At 34.7% G+C, this 19,134-nt stretch overlaps 1 protein-coding gene across 2 annotated transcripts in view; it reads left to right on the top strand.

Annotated features, from left to right (window-relative positions):
- GNAS (GNAS complex locus) overlaps positions 1-19,134 on the top strand; it is a 292,628-nt gene that overhangs the window by 179,046 nt on the left and 94,448 nt on the right. For both annotated transcript variants that reach the window (XM_036748344.1, XM_036748345.1), the window contains exons 3-4: positions 8,610-8,664; positions 8,750-8,869. In XM_036748344.1, coding sequence (XP_036604239.1) covers positions 8,610-8,664; positions 8,750-8,869 — 175 coding nt within the window. The remainder of the gene's footprint in view (positions 1-8,609; positions 8,665-8,749; positions 8,870-19,134) is intronic.

The following is a 19,134-nucleotide window of genomic DNA, read 5'->3' as shown; positions in this document are numbered from 1 at the left end:
GTATAGATAGGTTGTTCTTTTCAGATTAGAGAAGCTGTATTTTGTATATACACCAGCCACACATCAAATATCTTTTGCTTTGTTAGTCTAAATGGATTTACAGAATCAGCCTGTATACGAATAAAGATCAGCTCTTTAATGTACCCAGACTTTGCCTGAAGATCACTATAGTAGAAGAACTCACTGTCAGAAGGGAGGAGTAAACATTGATTTTGTCTTTGCTGTTGGGAGAGCTGGAAGGGTAGGAGGAAGATGAAGGGAGGGAGGGGGAGAGAGAGAGAGAGGGTGCTGTTGTCAGAGCTTTAGGAAAAAGAGGATTAAGGGAAATATGAAGTTGTTAAGCTAGTGATTTCCAATGATTGACAAGGAGGAATATAAAACTATTTGATATTTCTTAAAAAAAAGACATTGCATCTCTTTATTCCAAGCATTTTCGCTGGCTGCCCCTCATGCCTCGCTTCATCTGTCTCCTCATCTCTGCCTCTTGGCTTGCCTGTCTTCATTCAAATAACAGTTAAAATCTCACCATCTACAGGAAGCCTATCCCTTCTCATCATTGATTATTTCCTATTTATCCTACTCATAGCTTGTTTGTACATAGTTTCACATGGTGTGTCCCTGATTAAATGTGAGCTCCTTGAGAGCAGGAATGTTTTACCTTTCTTTGTATCTTCAGCACTTGGCACAGTCTTATGGATAGCTCTAATTGTTAGGAAGCGTTTTTCCTCTCTATCGATGCAAAATATATCTCTTCAACTTCTACCCATTGCTCTTAGTTCTACTAAATAAAATAAAATATGTTTAATCCATTTTTCATGTGACAGCCTTTCAGATATTTATTGTATCCCTCCTAACTCTCTTTTCCAGGCTAAAACATTCTCAATTCCTTTATCTGAACCTCATGGCATGATCTCTAGGCCTTTCACCTTACTAGTGGCCCTTCTGTGATTGCTGTCCAGCATATCAGTGGTCCTATAATGTGGTCCCTAGAACTGAACATAGTTCTGGTCTGACCAGGGCGGAAGACAGGAGAATTATCAGTTCCGTAGTTCTGGATACCTTGCATCTCTTCAGTGTATATTTCAAACTAGGTGTCACATAGGAATCTCAAGCTAAATATGATCAAAAGAGGTTCATCATCCAAGTCTCATCCTAGGCCCACCACATACTCTATTGGTTGCCAAATCATTAATACCTCCATAACATTTCTCTTCTCTACACTAACACAGCCTACATCCCACTTCAAGCCCGTATCACCTCTGGGCTAGATGACTATTGCAACAACTTCCTAACTGGTCTTTCTTCCTCAAATCTCTTCCCTTTCCAGTCCATCTGCTATATAACTGCCAAAGTGATTTTCGTATAGCACAGGGTTGATTATGTCACCTCTTTGTTAATAAGCTGCAGTAACTATTCCTTACCATCAGAATCACATATACTCTTCTCCATTTGATGTTTAAAGTTCTCAACCTGGCCATATCCTGCTCTTCCAGCCTTCTTACACGTTACTCCCCAATCCACACCCTAAGGTCCAGCTATACTATCCTTCTTGTTATTTTACATACATGATGCTACATTTCTCCAATGCCTTTGCCTTGGATTTTCCTCATATCTAGAATGCTATCTTTATTCTCTTACAATCTCTTGGAATACCTAGTTTCTTTAAAGGCTCAACTCAAGTCATCTTATTCATGAGACTTTTTTTGAGTCTCTCAACTGCTAGTGCTTTATTTCCCTTCCTTACAAGTTTACCTTTTATCTATTTTGTATGTGCTTTTTATATATCTATACATGTTCATGTTGTCTTCCCTGTTAGAATGTAAGGTCCCTGAGAACAGAGACCATTTCTTTTCTTCCCCATTATGTCTTAGACTTCTAGCACACTGCCTGGCATATAGTAGGGACTTACAAATATTTGTTTATTGTTACAGCCTAAGACTGCATTAGTTTTGTTGAGTACCGTGTAACATTATTGACTCCTTTTGACCTTACATTCTATCAGATCTTTTTTTAAAAATGAAATTCTGTTGAGCCACATAAACACTCATATATTGCTTACTAATATTAATTTTTGTTTTATAGATCAGGAAACCAAGGTGTGGAGAGTTTAGATGAATTTCCTAGGGTCACACAGTAAGTGTCTGAGGCAGGATTCAAACTCAAATCTTCTTCACTCCAAGTCTTGAACCCTATCCAGTGTCCCACAGTGCTTCCTCACAGGGGTCAATGGTGATATATCAGCCAAAAAAAAGCTAATGTAATTTTGGGTTGTCTCAAGAAAAGCACAGTCTCTGGGAATAAGAAGTTGATAGTCTTGCTTTACTCTACTCTGATTAAATCACATATGGAGTGTTGCGTTCAGCTCTGAGTAAAAGTTGCACAAAGGCAAATTTGAAGAAAAGCAAAGAAAAATAGAAAATTTGACTTTCAAACACAAGAATCAAGAGAAGCATGAAAAGGTAATCAAGAAACGGAAATTGCAAGGAACTTACTAAAGTTGAACTGTTTTGTTTACATTCCTACATGGAAAGATGATGTGTATGATTCATGAGACGTCAGTATTAGGGTAGTTGAAGGGAATATGCATATATATGTATATGTTTATGTATATATATAAGTGAATGTGTATGTATGTATATATCTATGTGTATATGTATGTGTATGTATGTGTGTATATATATATGTGTGTGTTTTTATATATATATATATGTATGTTAAAGAGAGCGAACAGACACAGGGTGAGTTGAAGATGAAGGGAAGATATCTAAAAGAAATAAAATGAAATTAAGGGATGAGAGAGCAACATACTGAGAGAGGGAGATAGGGAGAGATAGAATGGGGTAGATTATCTCGCATAAAGGTGGCAAGAGGAAGCAGTTCTGTGGGAGGAGGGGAGAGGGCAGGTGAGGGGGGAATGAGTGAACCTTGCTCTCATCAGGTTTGGCCTGAGGGGGAATACCATACATACTCAGTTGGGTATCTTACCCCACGGGAAAGAAGAGGGAGGAAGATAAAAAAAAATAAAAGGGGGGGGGATGATGGAGGGGAGGGCAGATGGGGGTAGGTGGAGGTAATCAAAACAAACACTTTGGAAAGGGGACAGGGTCAAGGGAGAAAATTCAATAAAGCGGGATGGGTTGGGAAGGAGCAAAATGTAGTTAGCCTTTCACAACATGAGTATTGTGGAAGGGTTATACATAATGATACATGTGTGGCCTAGGTTGAATTGCTCGACTTCTTAGGGAGGGTGGGTGGGAAGGGAAGAGGGGAGAGAATTTGGAACTCAAAGTTTTAGAATCAGATGTTCAAAAAAAAAAAGTTTTTGCATGCAACTAAAAAATAAGATACACAGGCAATGGGGTGTAGAAATTTATCTTGCCCTACAAGAAAGGAAGGGAAAAGGGGATGAGAGGGGAGGGGGGTGATAGAGGGGAGGGCTGACTGGGGAACAGGGCAACCAGAATATAAGCCATCTTGGAGTGGGGGGGGAGGGTAGAAATGAGGAGAAAATTTGTAATTCAAACTGTTGTGAAAATCAATGCTGAAAACCAAATATGTTAAATAAATAAATTTAAATAAATGATTATACTCTCAAATTGAATGGAATATTTTAGCTTAACATAATGTACTTTATTATGGAGGAATTTTCATTTTGAATCTATTAAAAATCTTTCCAGGTTGAATGCATTTCTTATAAAAACCAAAACTAAACAAAAACAAAAAGGCAGACTGTTGGCGTCTATTTTTTAATCCATAGTTTAGCCTTTTTTTTTCCCCTTTTTTAGAGAGTTCAGTCCATTTACTTAGATTATAGCTGTTAGGTTTGGTTTTTTTAAGTATCATTCTTTAATTCTTTTTTGATCTATTGGCAGGGAGCACAAGTTTCATTACTTTTATTATTTTTGCTACTAACCTAAACTTAAAAAAACCACTCTAAACAGAATTCCTCTGTCATTTACTAGTAGCTAAGTAGAAATCTTTAAATTAGATTATGTCTATTAAAGATTCCTACCTTTAGCTTAGCTTTAGGATTATCCTGTCTTTATCTTTTCTGTCTATTGTTTTTTCCTTTATTTTTTTAAATCCATATTTAACTCTTTTTTTGGATTAGAGAGTTTATAGTACATTAACATTATAAAAAAAATTTGGGAGTTAGTAGGTTTGTCCTTATTGAAGTGTTGTTCAGGCTGATGTTGGGTATCATATTATTGAGTGTGTTGTAGTAGTGATTTTTTTCACATATGAGTTGCTCTAGATGGTCACTGAGATTCCTTCAAACTCTAAAATTTTGTGATTCTGCATAAAGCAAAGGAAAATGAAAAACTAATAAAAGAGGAGGAAGATGAGGCCAGGAAGAAAGTGTTTATGCTAAGAAGAAGACATTTATGATATTTTTTTCTTATTTTTAAAACTTAAGTGAATGTCAAGATAGCAAACCAAAGTATTAGGTACTTTAGCATTTCTATAAAGTTTTGTGAAAGACTACAAAATGTATTGGTATAGTCGCAACATTAAGTTATGTGATAACATAATGGCAGTGAGACTAGGACTAAGGACAAGGTTTATTTTTATTATAAAAATGGCGTTAATTACTAAGTGGTTTGTTAAAGTTTCTCACACTACTGAGGAATTTGTCATAACATTGGGTTCTAGATGATGTTAGCATATAACATTAATTTGTCACCTCAAACTTTATAGTGGTTTTACTGTACTATGTTAAAAATAAAGCTCTGGAGTCTTAGTGTTACAGCATTGTTAAAAGAATTATCAATTATAGCTGAACTGATTTGGTAGTACAAGGCAATTTAGAATAACATGAGTTTACTATTTGGTTTTAGTCTTAAGAGAGATACAAATTTCGTTGTGTTGTGTGTCATTTTTAGTTTTGTCCAGTTCTTCATGACCCTATTTGGGGTCTTCTTGGCAAAGATACTGAAGTGGTTTGCCATTTTTTTTTTCCAGCTCATTTTACAGATGAAGAAACTGAGGCAAACCATGTTAAGTTTAGACTTGCCCAGGGTCACACAGCTAGTAAATGTCTGAGGCCAGATCTGATTTCAGGAAGATGAGTTTTCTGTGCCACCTTGTTGCCTGATAGATACAAATTGGTGTAGTTTTTAAAGGTTTGGTGGCTTATACAGCATTTCTCTTTCCTGTCTCCTTTCATTTATTCCAAAACTACTTTGTAGTTCTTCACACTCATCCCCTTTCTCATAGACAGACAAGACAAATAGACAATGGATGAATGGGAATAAATGACTGAATAGATAAGTAAATGAATGAATGAATGAAAAGTTGTTTTCCTGCTGGAAATACAGCAGCCAAGCTGCCCTGGACTAGTGGTACCACCTGGTGGTCATCATGGGGAACTATTTGACTTACTCTTGCCTGTCTGTCCATCTAACATGCTAAATTCTTTCTTTTCTTTTCTGCATCTACTTACAGCTTAGTTCATCCACCTCAGATAATCTCTCAGGGTACATTCATATGACCTTTCCTTCTCCTTAATTAAATACCCTATCCAAACACTCCTTACTTGTCTTGCTTTTGCTGGCCTCCAATTGCATTGCTAAAATTATTTTTCTCTCATTATTACTAACTTTTTACCCTTGTAATTACTACTACTATTTTTCACTTCATATATGACATAGATGACATATTTGTGTTTAATATGCTTTTGTACGCTAATCTGAAAAATCTAATTAAATGTTTCTGTGAGAATGTGTTTTCAAAGTTTAAAAGAAAAACACATTGACTTACAAATGTATATTTTGGGACATAATCCTTAAATCAGAACTGACTGTAAATATATTCTTGTTTGTCCATAATTCCTAGTTGTCTACTTTGTCCCTGTGTGAAGTGGAATATTTAAGTTTTAAAGTTTGAGCTTTTATCCCTTTTCTCTTTTTTCTGCCTTCTTTTCATCTGCCCTTCAGTGATGATATAGGGTATTTGGTACAGTATACTGTTGAGTGTTAGTGAGTAGGCTTGGCAAGTTTTGTGCATTGTGTGCATTGTGTGCATTGGTGAAGAAACCTTCAGGACAATGAGATGGGGTTACCAGACATTCAAACTTGTATTTGGAAAGAGAAGGAATCCTAAATGTAAACATGTTTGTTGGTGGTTCCGTCTTCTTCCCTCTCTCTGTTTCTTACCAGCAGACTGGTATTGATACCTTCACTACACTCTCCATGTTAATTCCTTATTCTTTCTCTTAAAGTGGCATTTAGTAGGAATGTAACTTTTAGGATAAAAGAAAAGAAACATTGTAAATTACATTTAATTTTTAGTGTAGTGGTAAGAACACTGAATTGGGTGTCAGGAAAGCTTGATTCTTGTTTCTAGCTATGTCTGTTAGGACAATGACTTGTGTACTTAAATTTCCTGGACCTCAGATTCCTCATCTTTTAAAAAGAGGAATTGGATTAGATGACTTTAATCATAATGTATTGCTTTTGAAGCTCTGTAAAGTATTTCATGGATTATCTTATTTAATCCTCCCAATGACCTGTGAAGTAGGTGCTAATATTTTCCCTATTTTACAGATGGGGAAATCAAGGCCAAGAGGTTAATTGACTTACACAGGGTCACATAGCTAAATATGTGTCTGAAGCAGGATCATTCTGTAATTTTTTATTTCTCTACAACATTGTGTCACAGTTATTCAGTGAATAAGAAAGAAAATGGCAAAGATTAATGAAAGTGGGGAAGGATGATGGCAGACCAGAGTCTAGGTGAATACTTGAATTCTTTTTTTCTTGTGTAGAGTGGATATACCAAAAATAGAAGAAATATTATTAATAAATATGATAGTTTTTCCCTTTTCCCCTCTTAGTTCCTGTTAAAATTTTAATTCTTTTTTTCCTCTTTAACTTTGAAGTTAAAACATCAAGAGTCATATTGGCTATTGAATGAACTGTATTTTCATTAAACTATGTGCTTTTCTAAAATGTATGTCCCTTTACATTAATTTTTAGTGCCTATTATGTTTAGCGAGTTAAAATAAATGGGAACTTATATAATTGTTCTTGAATGTTGTCAGTGTTTAAGTAGAGAACAATTTAAGTAGCGTTAAGTATGCTCCGGGATTTTTTAGCACTGGAAAATTCTATATACAGTCAGGCCTTTTAATAGATAAAACCTTCTGTTCATAATGAGCAACAATCTTATCTTACTAATCTTTGTTTTATGGTCCCAAGATAGTACCTTTCATACAGGCTAATGAAAGACCAAGGAGCAAGGAGATACCTAGTTGTTGAATGAATTAATTCCCTATAGTATAATGCATATGACAGGTGCTCAATAAATATTTGTTAAAAGAAGGCATGAATGAAAGTAAAAATTTAAGAATGACTAGGGAAAAATCCATTTTCTTATTCTTAAAGGGATACCTATCCATTTCTTAGGTAGAATGGGATTTTAAAAAAAAAACCTCCAGATTTATCATCTGCTTACATTTGTGTGAATAATGTGAAACAATATTGTTAAGGCATAAGGTATCATATATTCAATTATATTTAGTGGTTTTTCAAATAGTATCATTTACCTTTGAGATATTTTCATTACCCCAGAAAAAAACTTCAAGTAGAAAAATGAACCCATTTTTTAATGAGATTCACATGTAGCTTGAAAGAATGACTTATTACTTTGTTCTATGTAGCTACAGAATTTCACTTTAAAGACCATTGCTTGTTAATATTAAATTAAGTTTTATGTATTTTGTTTTCTATTTCACTTAAAGGTTTATCTGCGTTTTTATGATTCTCTCTCTGTTTTTTGAAAACAATTAAGACTGAATGGAGGAAAACTTTTTATAAAATGCAGAATTGTCTCTTAGTAATAAAAGAAACAGCTATCAGACTTATTAATTATTAATTAAAGTTCAAATACCTCATTTTAGAGCAATCAAAAACTATTTTATGTAATTTCCAATAAACAAAACCTTACTTATCAAAAAAAAAGTGAACAAAATCCAAAGTGTGGTGTTGTAGCATTGATTTTTATCTTATTTGTAATTTGTACTAGTTCTTCATGTTCTTAGGAAAAATTAGTAAAGTTATATCAAAATCTCATTTATAGTAACCATTTTTATATAAATCAGTATATGGGTTCACATTGTTGTACAGTAGACTTCCTCTCTACTTGTTTTTGCTTTCTTTTTTCAATTCATTTTTATTTCATTTGATTTCATCATTAATCTTTGATTTTTTCCTCAAAATTGTCCTTCCCTTTAGTCTTTTCCATCATGAAAATTTATGTACTTTTCCTCCCTACTTATTTGCACATTTATAAACAACCATCAGATATTAGTCTTTTGTACACAAAAAAACCAAAATCTCTTAAAATAAAAATATTTGATGTTACCATACTATAAATTTCTCATTTAAGACAAATAATTTTTAGATGATTGTTTTAGTTCATACACTATTAAAGAACACCATTGAAACTGGTTTGGTACTGCAGGCCAAGATAATTTTATTTTAAGATCTTAGCTAAGCATACAGATATTTATAGGTAAAGACAAAATGAGATAATTTTAATTGTGGTACCTTTTCCTGCTCTGCAAAGAAACCTACTAAAACAAAGTATTGCAATTATTTTTATTGTAGGGAGAAAAAAATGAAAATTCAAGATATTAAAAATAATATTAAAGAAGCTATAGAGGTAAGTACACAATCTTTTCTTTTTTTATTTAAAGAATGCTGTTTAATTGATTGTTTACTGAAATGTTTGTTTTACCTGTTTTCAGACAATAGTGACAGCAATGGGAAATTTGGCACCTCCAGTTGAGCTAGCCAATCCAGAGAATCAGTTTCGAATTGACTACATTTTAAACTTAGCTAACCAGATAGACTTTGACTTCCCACCAGTAAGTAAAGCTTTTATTTAATCTATGCCAGAACTTCCATTGGTTGCATTACTTGAAGGGTTTTTTTAATGTGTAATTATATAATACATTGTGGTTAGGTATTAGACTTATGATTGTATTGATACAGGGAACTCCTAGTAAGGGAAATTCCCTCTACCAATACAAATTGTCACCTTCTGTGAAACTTATAGAGTCTCCTAGATCATTGAGATGTTAAGTGATTTGCCCAGTATGACATAGCCAGTATGTCTCCTAGGCTCATCTTGAACCTAGGTCTTCCTGGTTCTACAGCTAACTTTCTAGTTACTTTACTTCCTTGTTTCTCTTTGTAATATATACTCAAATTAATGAGGTGTGACCTCTTCAACTGAACATCAAATAATCCTTGGGAGAATTGTATCTAATTTTTTAAAATGTGCATAATGATTTAACTGAGAAGTGGCTCATTTTAATGACTAGGCAGGAAAAAAAAGCTTTGGATTTGGAATAATGGGTTTGAATCCCAGCTCTCTTATTTACTACATGTGTAACCTTGAGCAAGGCTTTTACTTTCCTTAGGTCTCATTTACCTCATTTGTAAAATGAGGGGGCTAGATTAGAGGATCTCCAAGGCCTCTTCCAACTCTAAAGCTAGTCATGCTGTACTATGACATTGTTTGTATGTGATCTCAGTCATTTTCAGGTCTCATGCTCTAATAATCATATGTGTAAATTATTGAGTCATAGGTATTTTGCATATAGTTTATATGGTGTAAGCATAATTCTGCTGTTCCATATTTTTATCATTGGTGTAGCTCAGGTCTGTCCAAAATGCAGCCCACAGGCCTCATGAGGCCCTCCTATAAGCATAGAAATTTACACAAATGCTTTAGTAAACAAAGCTGTCACTCAAATGTCAAATCAAAATATATTGTCTGTTATTTCAATAAAAACGTAGGATTGGACAGCCCTGGTGTAGGTTATTTTTACTCTCTTAATCAGCCTCATATTAAACACAGAGGCCCTTGATGTCTTACCACCCTTTTGTCATCTAGTGTAACTCTTTAGTTCTGCCAAATCCTAGCTTCAAGATAGTAGCATTTTTATTTCAATTCAGCAAATATTAAGGTCCTTCTGTGTAGAAAGCACTTGGGATAGTAATTTTTAAAAGATTTCTAATATAGGTAAAATTGACTGCTGATAATCACACTGGAGGCACTGTCTCGTTTGGGAATGCCCAGGACTCAGCTAGAAACCAGGTTACTCCATCACAATGTCTGAAGAGTAACACTAAGCACCCATTTGAAGATTGGCAATATTCATTGTTGTAGTGTTTCTGGGGCAGCCATGTATCTTTCATATTCTTAAAACAGTGCCCAGGACCCTCTTCTTATATTGAATCAGCTAAGTAGAGAGAATGAGAACAACCTGTTCATCTTCCTTCAGTTCCCCAATTGATGCTAATCTGTATCTTAGCCAACTAGTGATATTGGTGGCAAGATGGAGCTGGCATCTTTATGTAGCACATAACTATTGATAGGGCTCCATTACCACCTCTGGTTTTGTAAACAAGCAAAGCAAATTAATATTATCCAACCAGCTCAAAATTTATGCTAGATAGAAAGAGGCCAGAATGTAAGAATTTTAATAAAAATTGAAAATACCCACTTCAGCTAAAGGAATATTGAGAGTTCTTCCTCCTTCCTCCATCTCCCCTCTCCCCCAGATTTGTGGGATGATATGAGTAGGAGTTGCAAGAAATGAAATGGCTTGATTGTATTCTGCTCTATTAGAGAGAGTATCTACATCACTAAAGTCATAGATCTATTGAAATAGTGCCAGCTTTTACATTGAGACTCCTCAATGAAGATGTCACAGGAACCTATGATTTCATTAGTGTGGACATTTCCTCCACTGACATAAATTGTAACCCTTAATAGCATAAAAGTCTTGGGGAACTGTGCTAGGGGTGTGCTGGAGCCAACTTGTACTCAGTTTCCAGAGCCAATTGTTAAATTTTAGTGTGATCATTTATACCTCAGATAGCAGAAAATGCTACAAACCAGACTTTGATTTATTTTTGTATTCTGTTGTTTGTTTAGAATTTAAAAAGTGGTAGAGAAAATGTTAATAATTCAGATTAAACTTTAAAGTGTGTTCGCATTCATTTTTCGAGATGTGTTTGCTAAACATTTATCAGCATACCACTGGTTGTCATCAAGAAATTAATTGCCCTGTGGCCATTTTCTCTTAGGATATTGCTAGACTTGTTCTTAGATCACAGACAAAATAACACTATCCAGTGCTTGTTCATCACTGCCATTGCTGTCAGAATCCCAGGATCAACTCATGTCACAATGAGTCAGAGAAGAACTTTAGTAGAGGCATCAAGATTATCATCATTGTAAAGTTGTTCTAATTGAGTAAGGCTCATAAGAAAAATTTCAGGGGCAGCTAGGTGGTGCAGTGAGTAGAGCACCAGCCCTGGAGTCAGGAGAACCTGAATTCAATTCCAGCCTCAGACATTTGACACACTTACTAGCTATGTGACCTTGGGCAAGTCACTTAATCCCAATTGCCCTGCCTTCCCCCCTCAAAAAAAAGAGAAAAAAGAAAAATTTCAGATTAATTTCTCAAGAAAAAGGATAGCAACAGAATCTTCTCTGATCTAAATGTCTAATTCCTGCCTGAAGCCAGAAATAGATTAGGAGACAAACTTAATTCACTGGTGAATTTGCCTTTAGGGTTTTCTTGTTCCCTTGAGATGCCAGGGCGAGACTTTTATTAGGGTGGGGCACACAGACTGACTTTGAGTATGAAGAGATTTTTAGATTTCACAAATTCTACAATATTTCACAAATCAGGATGAACAGAAAATGAGAAGCTGTATTAAAATATTTTCCCACAAAATCATTTATATACATATCCATGTATTTTGTTTTTAGCAAAAGAATAAGAAGTACATTTTATGGTTTAAACTACTAAGTGAAGCAAAGATCTGTTTAAATTATTAGCAGTCCTTTTTGCATGTAGTTTGTATTGTATGTAATCAAGTGTGACTCCTTACAACTCTTAACTATAAATGCTAAATATAATGTAGTTTTTAGGATGACTTGATTTTTTTCTAAGTCATTTTTCCTTAGTTCAGTATCCACTATTATGCCTATAGCAAGTACATATGTCTGGAGAATATAAAACAATTGATTGGCAGTTAATGAATCCTTATTAGATGTTTATGAAATATTAGCTTAATTTTAAGGACCTGTGATTTCAATAATATAGACAGTTCACAGCTTGAATGATTCAATGAAAAAAAAATTTATTAAGCCAATTACTGTGGTATTGGGATTATAGGTTGAAAAGTCAGTCCTTGTTCTCTAAGAGCTCACATTCTAATGTGGGAGATGACATAGCATTCAGCTAAAAGGCAGCTGGAAAGACTCAGTGGTTGTGTCATCAAGGCAATGATAACGATGTAGATAATAATTGTCAAAATGCCTATGTAGTTCTGTATCGCAAAGTATACGAGACTGTCCTCATAGAAGGTAGAAGAAGTAAACCATTTATTCAGACACTGGAGAACCTTATCCCACAAGCCATTTATCCAGTCAGTCCACTTCATCATAACAGCAAGGAACCCAAAACATTCAATATACAATATAACAACCTGGAGCCTCACCATCCCAAAACCTCTCTGACCCCCTGCTGGGGCCTTCCCCAAAACAAACTCACAGTGAAGCTAAATCAGCCTGTTTAGGTCTAACAATCATGAGAGCAACCATTAGCAGCCATAACTGCTCTCCCTATCTCTCTCAGCATTTCCTGTGACACAACTTCCCTTTCCTGTCAGGAAGCTCCTCCCGCCACATGTAACTTAGGCTTCCTGTGACATAAGCAGGTCACATGGCCTGTGAATGAGTGGGAAAGATCTTCAAATCTCAATTGCTACTACAGTAGTCCGCAGGAAGGTGGTAAGGCAGATGGTAATGCAGCTTATTTAGTGTTGTTTTTCATTGATAAAACTATATAGATGGTTTAAAAAAATTGATAGTGCCAATAATTTTAGTGGCAAAAAGTTTCTGAGTCTTGAGTAGTAAAGACACAGACTGCAGCACCTGCAGAGAGAGTTGCCAGGTCAGTTCCCTGTAGGGATTGCTCCCCTGGAGAACAACTACAGGGGCTGATTGAAAGTAGGACCCGTGGCTTGGGGACATTGCTATTCCTTAGGCTTTTGAACAAAAGCTCCTAGGCTGCCTTAACAGGAGCACTAAAGGGAAGGTGATAGTCAAAATCATGGTGGTGTTTTGGTTCGCCTGGTGTGTGCTGTCTCTTATTTCTCCCTTGGAACTTGTGCTTTTGACTAGACTGGCTCATCTGCCATCAGTGTCAATTGGTAGTTCCCTTGTCATGGAAAATTCACCTCCATACAGCCAAACTGGTGATGAACCTCTCCAAACTTAGCTAGGTTGGTCCTCCATTGATAGACATATTTGTTGCTGGGCCCACACAGAGAAAAAGGCAAAAAGCTATTATTAAATATGCCCAGTTAGAGGTAAATCTGGGAACATCAAAAGAATATTGATATATTCTGTACATTTAGAATAATTTAATGTATAGTTATTTTGTGTACTTTTTTTTACACATTGTCTTGAGAAGTAGTCTGTGTCTGAAAATGTATTTTTGGAGGGTTTTCTCTTATTTAGTTTCTAAATTTCTACCCTCTAAATCTTTCTCATGGAGAAGTGGGGCCTAGATGTCTCAGTTGACTAAACTATTTCAGTTTCTAGTTGAACAGAAGTATATTCTGATGCATTTTCAGTATTTTTATGTATTTTCTCTTACTTCCTTTTAGAATGTAGTCTAAACAAGACTTCTTTTCCCTAACCATTTTGGAACCACTTATAATTTCATCTAAAATATAGTAACTCTCTCTACTCAATGATAAAGGACTTGTGCTACATACGTGTTCATTGAATTATGTTGAGTACACGCTTGTGTTTTTGTGAATTGTAATCTTATTAAAAATCATTCAAAGGAACTCAAAGTTTTAAAAACAGATGTTCAAAAACAAAAAAAAAGTTTTTGCATGCAACTAGAGAATAAGATACACAGGCAATGGGGCGTAGAAATTTATCTTGCCCTACAAGAAAGGAAGGGAAAAGGGGATGGGAGGGGAGTGGGGTGATAGAGGGGAGGGCTGACTGGGGAACAGGGCAACCAGAATATATGCCATCTTGGAGTGGGGGGGAGGGTAGAAATGGGGAGAAAATTTGTAATTCAAACTCTTGTGCAAATCAATGCTGAAAACTAAATATGTTAAATAAATAAATTTAAATTTAAAAAAATAAACATTAAAAAATCTTTCAAAGATCTTTATACCATTTAGATAGTTAACCATTTAGGTTATGGTATGATTTAAATCTCAATTTAAATATGGAAATGTTTATAATTCCATGACTGAGTAAAAATTAGAATAGCTGTCATTTTATTTGAGTATTAATTGTGATTTTTTATTAAATTTTTATTAAATTTATTAAATTTTTTTCTATTAACTCCCTTTTCTATTTCTCCCTTCTACTTTGCCCCATACTTAAAACAAGAACAAAAATTAAAACCTTGTAACAAATGAGCATAGTTGAGCAAAATGAATTCCCACATTGGTTACATCCAAAAATATGTCTCATTCTGCATATTAATCCATTGCCTGTCAGGAGGTGTGGGTATCTTCTTCATCAATCAGTTCTCTAGAATCATGGTTGATCATTTCTGTCATTACATTTTAACTTTAATTATAAATTAATAAATAAATGGAAAATATTTCTCTACCTAAACATAACATTATTAACTGAGTACTTGCAGCCTAGTTGTGAAATTCCTGGAAGGTAAAAAGTGCTCAGTGATGATAAAATTAAAAAGCCGTGACACTAAAATGATACTGTGTGCTCAGATACTAATTTTTGCCCATTTGGTTAATAGTGTAGTGTTGAGACTACTTCTCCTTTCTCCAGTGTCTTTAAAGAAAGCTGTTCTTAAGTTCTTTTACAGAATCAAGTTACTTTTCTCAAAATATGTTCCATTCTAGTAAATTTTTTTTGTAAGCCTTGCTTTTAAATAGGGCCCTGATTTTAGTTAGTTGCTATTTTAGCATATATACCCACATACTGATAATTACTAACACTTGTTTTAATTTAGGCCTTTAAGAACCTATTCCTTTAACATTTAGGTATCTATTTTTGGATGCAAATTTTGAATGAATTCTAACGAGGGGAAGTAGTCATAGTAATTTAGTTTCATTCTAATTTATATCTCAAAGTAGTTTCAGAACTTAGAATGAATCAGTCACTATTTTTCAGAAAAAATATGAAGTTAAGATGTACTTTAATTTTAGTAAGTTGGAATTTTAGTTTATCAAGAGAACTCAGTTTTCTCAGTATGGTACTTAATCTTTTGTGGATTATAGCATTCAATCTTAAGGGGACTTCATTTATTTTCTTAGAATATAATACAGTTGCCAGAGGTAGCAGCACCTATGACTTGGCACCAACACCTGGGAAAGCACCCTTCCTTCCTCTTCTCCTTTTGCTTGCCTGCTCTCTTGTCCGGCCATTGTTGCCACCCCCAGGATCCCATGGCCAAAACCCCTATCCTGTGTCACTTCTGCTCACTGGGGTGGCTTTTCCTATGCTGCTACCTGGCCTAGGGACCTGGGAGGAAGAGGACCAGGTGGGATGGATCAATAGCAAAAGCAGTGCACAAGCTGTACCCACTTCCAAAACCTGTAGCTAACAATCCCTAATCCTTACCCTCCTCTACTTTCCTTTTCACAATGTCCTCTGGAACCCACCTCCAATATTGAACGCTCCATCACCCTATATTTCTTCTTACAGAAGCCTAAGCTTGCTCTTGAAGATGTCACATCTCTTGACATCCTCTTTAGGCTGGCTATACCTTCACATCCCCTAAATGGTATACTGGGTAAGAACAGTGCCAGTAGATCTGGTTTCAAATTTTCTCTGATGCTTATTGCCTATGTGACTCAGTCAAGTCATTGAGCATCCTATTTGCATCATTTGTAAAAATAAGGGCTAGACCGGATAGGTTCTGGGGTCCCTTCTATTTCTAGACCTATGATGCTATGAGCCTTCATCAAACCTTAGGCTCCCCCTGTCCCCTAAATTCATTACCCAATTGCCAGAGTTCCTAGTTACAACTCTCTTTGGTACCTAATAGATACTTGGTACCTATTCTTTTGAAAGCCCAGGTTTCCATTCAGAAATATGTGCTGTTTACTCTGATGAGGCTGTGGATACTACTTACTTGGTTAAGGTCCCAGTTTCTCATTTTTTCATTGTAGCTTTTTTTTAAACCAAGTTTCCTTCTGTCTCTTTATGAATAGCTGAAGCCATGGAATCTTAGAAAATTCTATAAAGAATAAAGGAAATTTACTTAGACCTATTTTTAATTTCTCTGAATCATAGAACAGCCAGGTTATTTTCTTCTGTCTGCTTTGGATAATCTGAATATTCTCAAATTTCTACCATTTCCATGAGATCTTCGCAACTAATGATTTCTTGTCCTTTTTCCATTCCTATTCCTACCCTTTCCAGGATTAAAGTGAGACAGCCTACAAATACTATCCTAGAAGTTCTGCTTTTCTCCGCTTGTAGCTGCTGCTTAAAGTGCTCTGGATAGGCAGCCCATCAGAATAGAACACTCTGATGCAGTATTGAGGAATATTGCTCACAACCACTGCTTGCCACCTTCATATTTCATCTGCCCTGGCTTCCTTAGTGTTATGATACTTATACATGTGACTCCTTAATGAATACTATTTAATTGCATTCCAGGTCACTGTTCAGCTGTGTACATTAACATAAACTCGATACTTTAAAATATCTCATTGCTTAAGTATGAATTTTTGAAGCTAAAATACTTGTAGACTCCCAGTGCTTTAACCTCTAAATATGTATCAAAACATATTTAATAAAAATTAATAATCATTTTTGTAGAAATAAGATTTCATTAGCAGAAAAAGTAAAATACTTTTTTTCTGAATTGCAGCCATTCCCTTTAAAACTGTTTAATCATTACCCAAATAAGAAATGCTTACAATGAGATGAGGGAAGCTTGTTCTGCATTTAGATACTGTATTTATTACTTATTGAATAGTTTCTTAAGTCTAGAGATCTAGACTAAAAAGTCAATGCAAGGAGCAACATTTCTCCTCTCCTTTCCCAATGGTACTATGTAACTCCCAATTTAGAATTCCCCATATGTGTATGAGAAGGTGATCTCTTTCATCATGACTTCTAGCAAAAGGAAATAAATGTATGTGTGGCCACTCATGAAGCTGTGGTACTATCTGAAAGTAAAATATACCCTGTGCATATACTCCCTTTGCTTTAATAAATAAACCCCTTCATTTGGAGTGCAGGTAGTCACAGAATAGAATCTGGAGGAAAAAAAGGTTTAATGTTTTCCTTGGTCCACGTTTATTATTCTCCCTTACTCGTTTGTCTAGGTAGCAGGACAAATGAACAGATGCTTTATCTATGTGAAGGGGAAAAGGTCTTTTTTCCCCTTTATCATACAAATAATGTGCAGTCTGTAAGCTCATTTATGTGAACACAGTTGGACTCATCAATAATGTATTTTTATTCTTTCCATTTTGATATTTATGGTTTTGTGTTTTGTTCAAGGACCTTTTTATTTGACCACTAAAGCTTTGTCCCTAAGTAATGTTTATTATTTTTATTATTAAATTATCTCCCTTGTGAATTAGTATAAAAGATATTGATTTCTACATCTAAAATGGAAAAATGAGAATATTTAAGAAAATATTTTCAGTAATTTATGTAAGCATTTATTGTATTTCAATTTTCTCAAAAGGGACATATTTTCATAGTAGCTAAGGCTTCCTCATCAATAAATTAATTAATTTTTTCATGGTATATTAAACATTGTGTTTCTAGTAAACTCAAGCTTTGTATAAAATCACCTATTCCAACACATGGGAATCTTACTCTACTACCAAGAGTAAAAGATTTGAAAATTTTATTTCTAGTTATATTTTGAAGATTTACTTCCTTATCCCTTCCCACCTAAATGCCACCTCTGTATGTTAACAGTCTTTACTTTATATGTTAAATATGACATAGAAATATTAGTTTTCCAGTTAGCAAAACATGTTAAACTTCCACCACTTTAGAATATTAAGGAATGCCAATCTGAAATGTTCATTTGAATTGTATAATTAGAAGATATTTAATGGAATACAAAAGAAATTTGTTTAGATTTTAACACAATTTAAAATCCGTAAATTATTCTAAAATCAGCATTTTACTTTTGCAAACAAAGTTATAGGTCAGTAATAAAATAAAGTAATGTGTGGAGAAATTTGGCTTTGATGAGCCTCTTAAAAAGTAAAATATGTGCTCCTAATCTGGTATAAATGTACATGGCTGATATGACTTTGTAATTGTGGCAGAGAATTGTTGGTTTGTGTCTTTTGCAAAAGAAAGAAAGAAAAGAAAAGAAATCAGCAATTAGATGTTCTTGCTCAATTCATGTTAGTTTGTATTGATTCTTGTTTCTTTTGTTATTCTTTGGTTATCTTTCTTCCAAATAATTTCCCCAAGTTTTGATTATATCCTTCAGTTTCCATGTATAGGTACATCACAATAAATATGTTCTTGAAACAGTTGTGTAAAAGGAACATCTGTAGAAGGAGCTATTTTAAATCCTCTGAATAGAGCCAAATTTTTAAAGAAATTATGTTGTAAATTATTTTGTAAAGAAAATTAAGAATTTGCGTGTTCAGGAAACCTGGATTTTAATTTAATCTGGTATGATTAAATTGGCACACTAGTAATCAGAACTTGTTATTGCTGTAGTCAGATGGGAATATCCTCTAATTTTTTTGAAATCACAGGAGCTCAGAGATCTAAGGGATCTCAGAAGAATCAAGCACAAACTATATACTTGAACACGCTCTCCCCCCCCCCCCACACACACATACTTATACACACAGCATACCTAACTAGGAGTCTTCCAGCTTTTGTTTAAAGACATGAAGTGAGGAGGAACCAAATACCTATAAATACCTATCAATTGATTAATTAAATTTTCTTCTTTGCAACTTCTTTTCATTGTTCCTAATTGTGCCCTAAAGGGCCAAGGACTACAGTGTCTAATCCCTCTTCTTAGGGATAGCTCTCTAAATGCTTGAAGATTGCTATCACATTTTTCCCCTAGGTCATCTTTTCTCCAGATGTGGATCTGGAGTT

Source organism: Trichosurus vulpecula, chromosome 3 (genome assembly GCF_011100635.1).
Source record: "Trichosurus vulpecula isolate mTriVul1 chromosome 3, mTriVul1.pri, whole genome shotgun sequence".
NCBI classification, from domain to species: Eukaryota; Metazoa; Chordata; class Mammalia; order Diprotodontia; family Phalangeridae; genus Trichosurus; species Trichosurus vulpecula.
The sequence above is the reverse complement of the archived record's forward strand: the minus strand, read 5'-3'. Positions and strand labels throughout refer to the sequence as shown.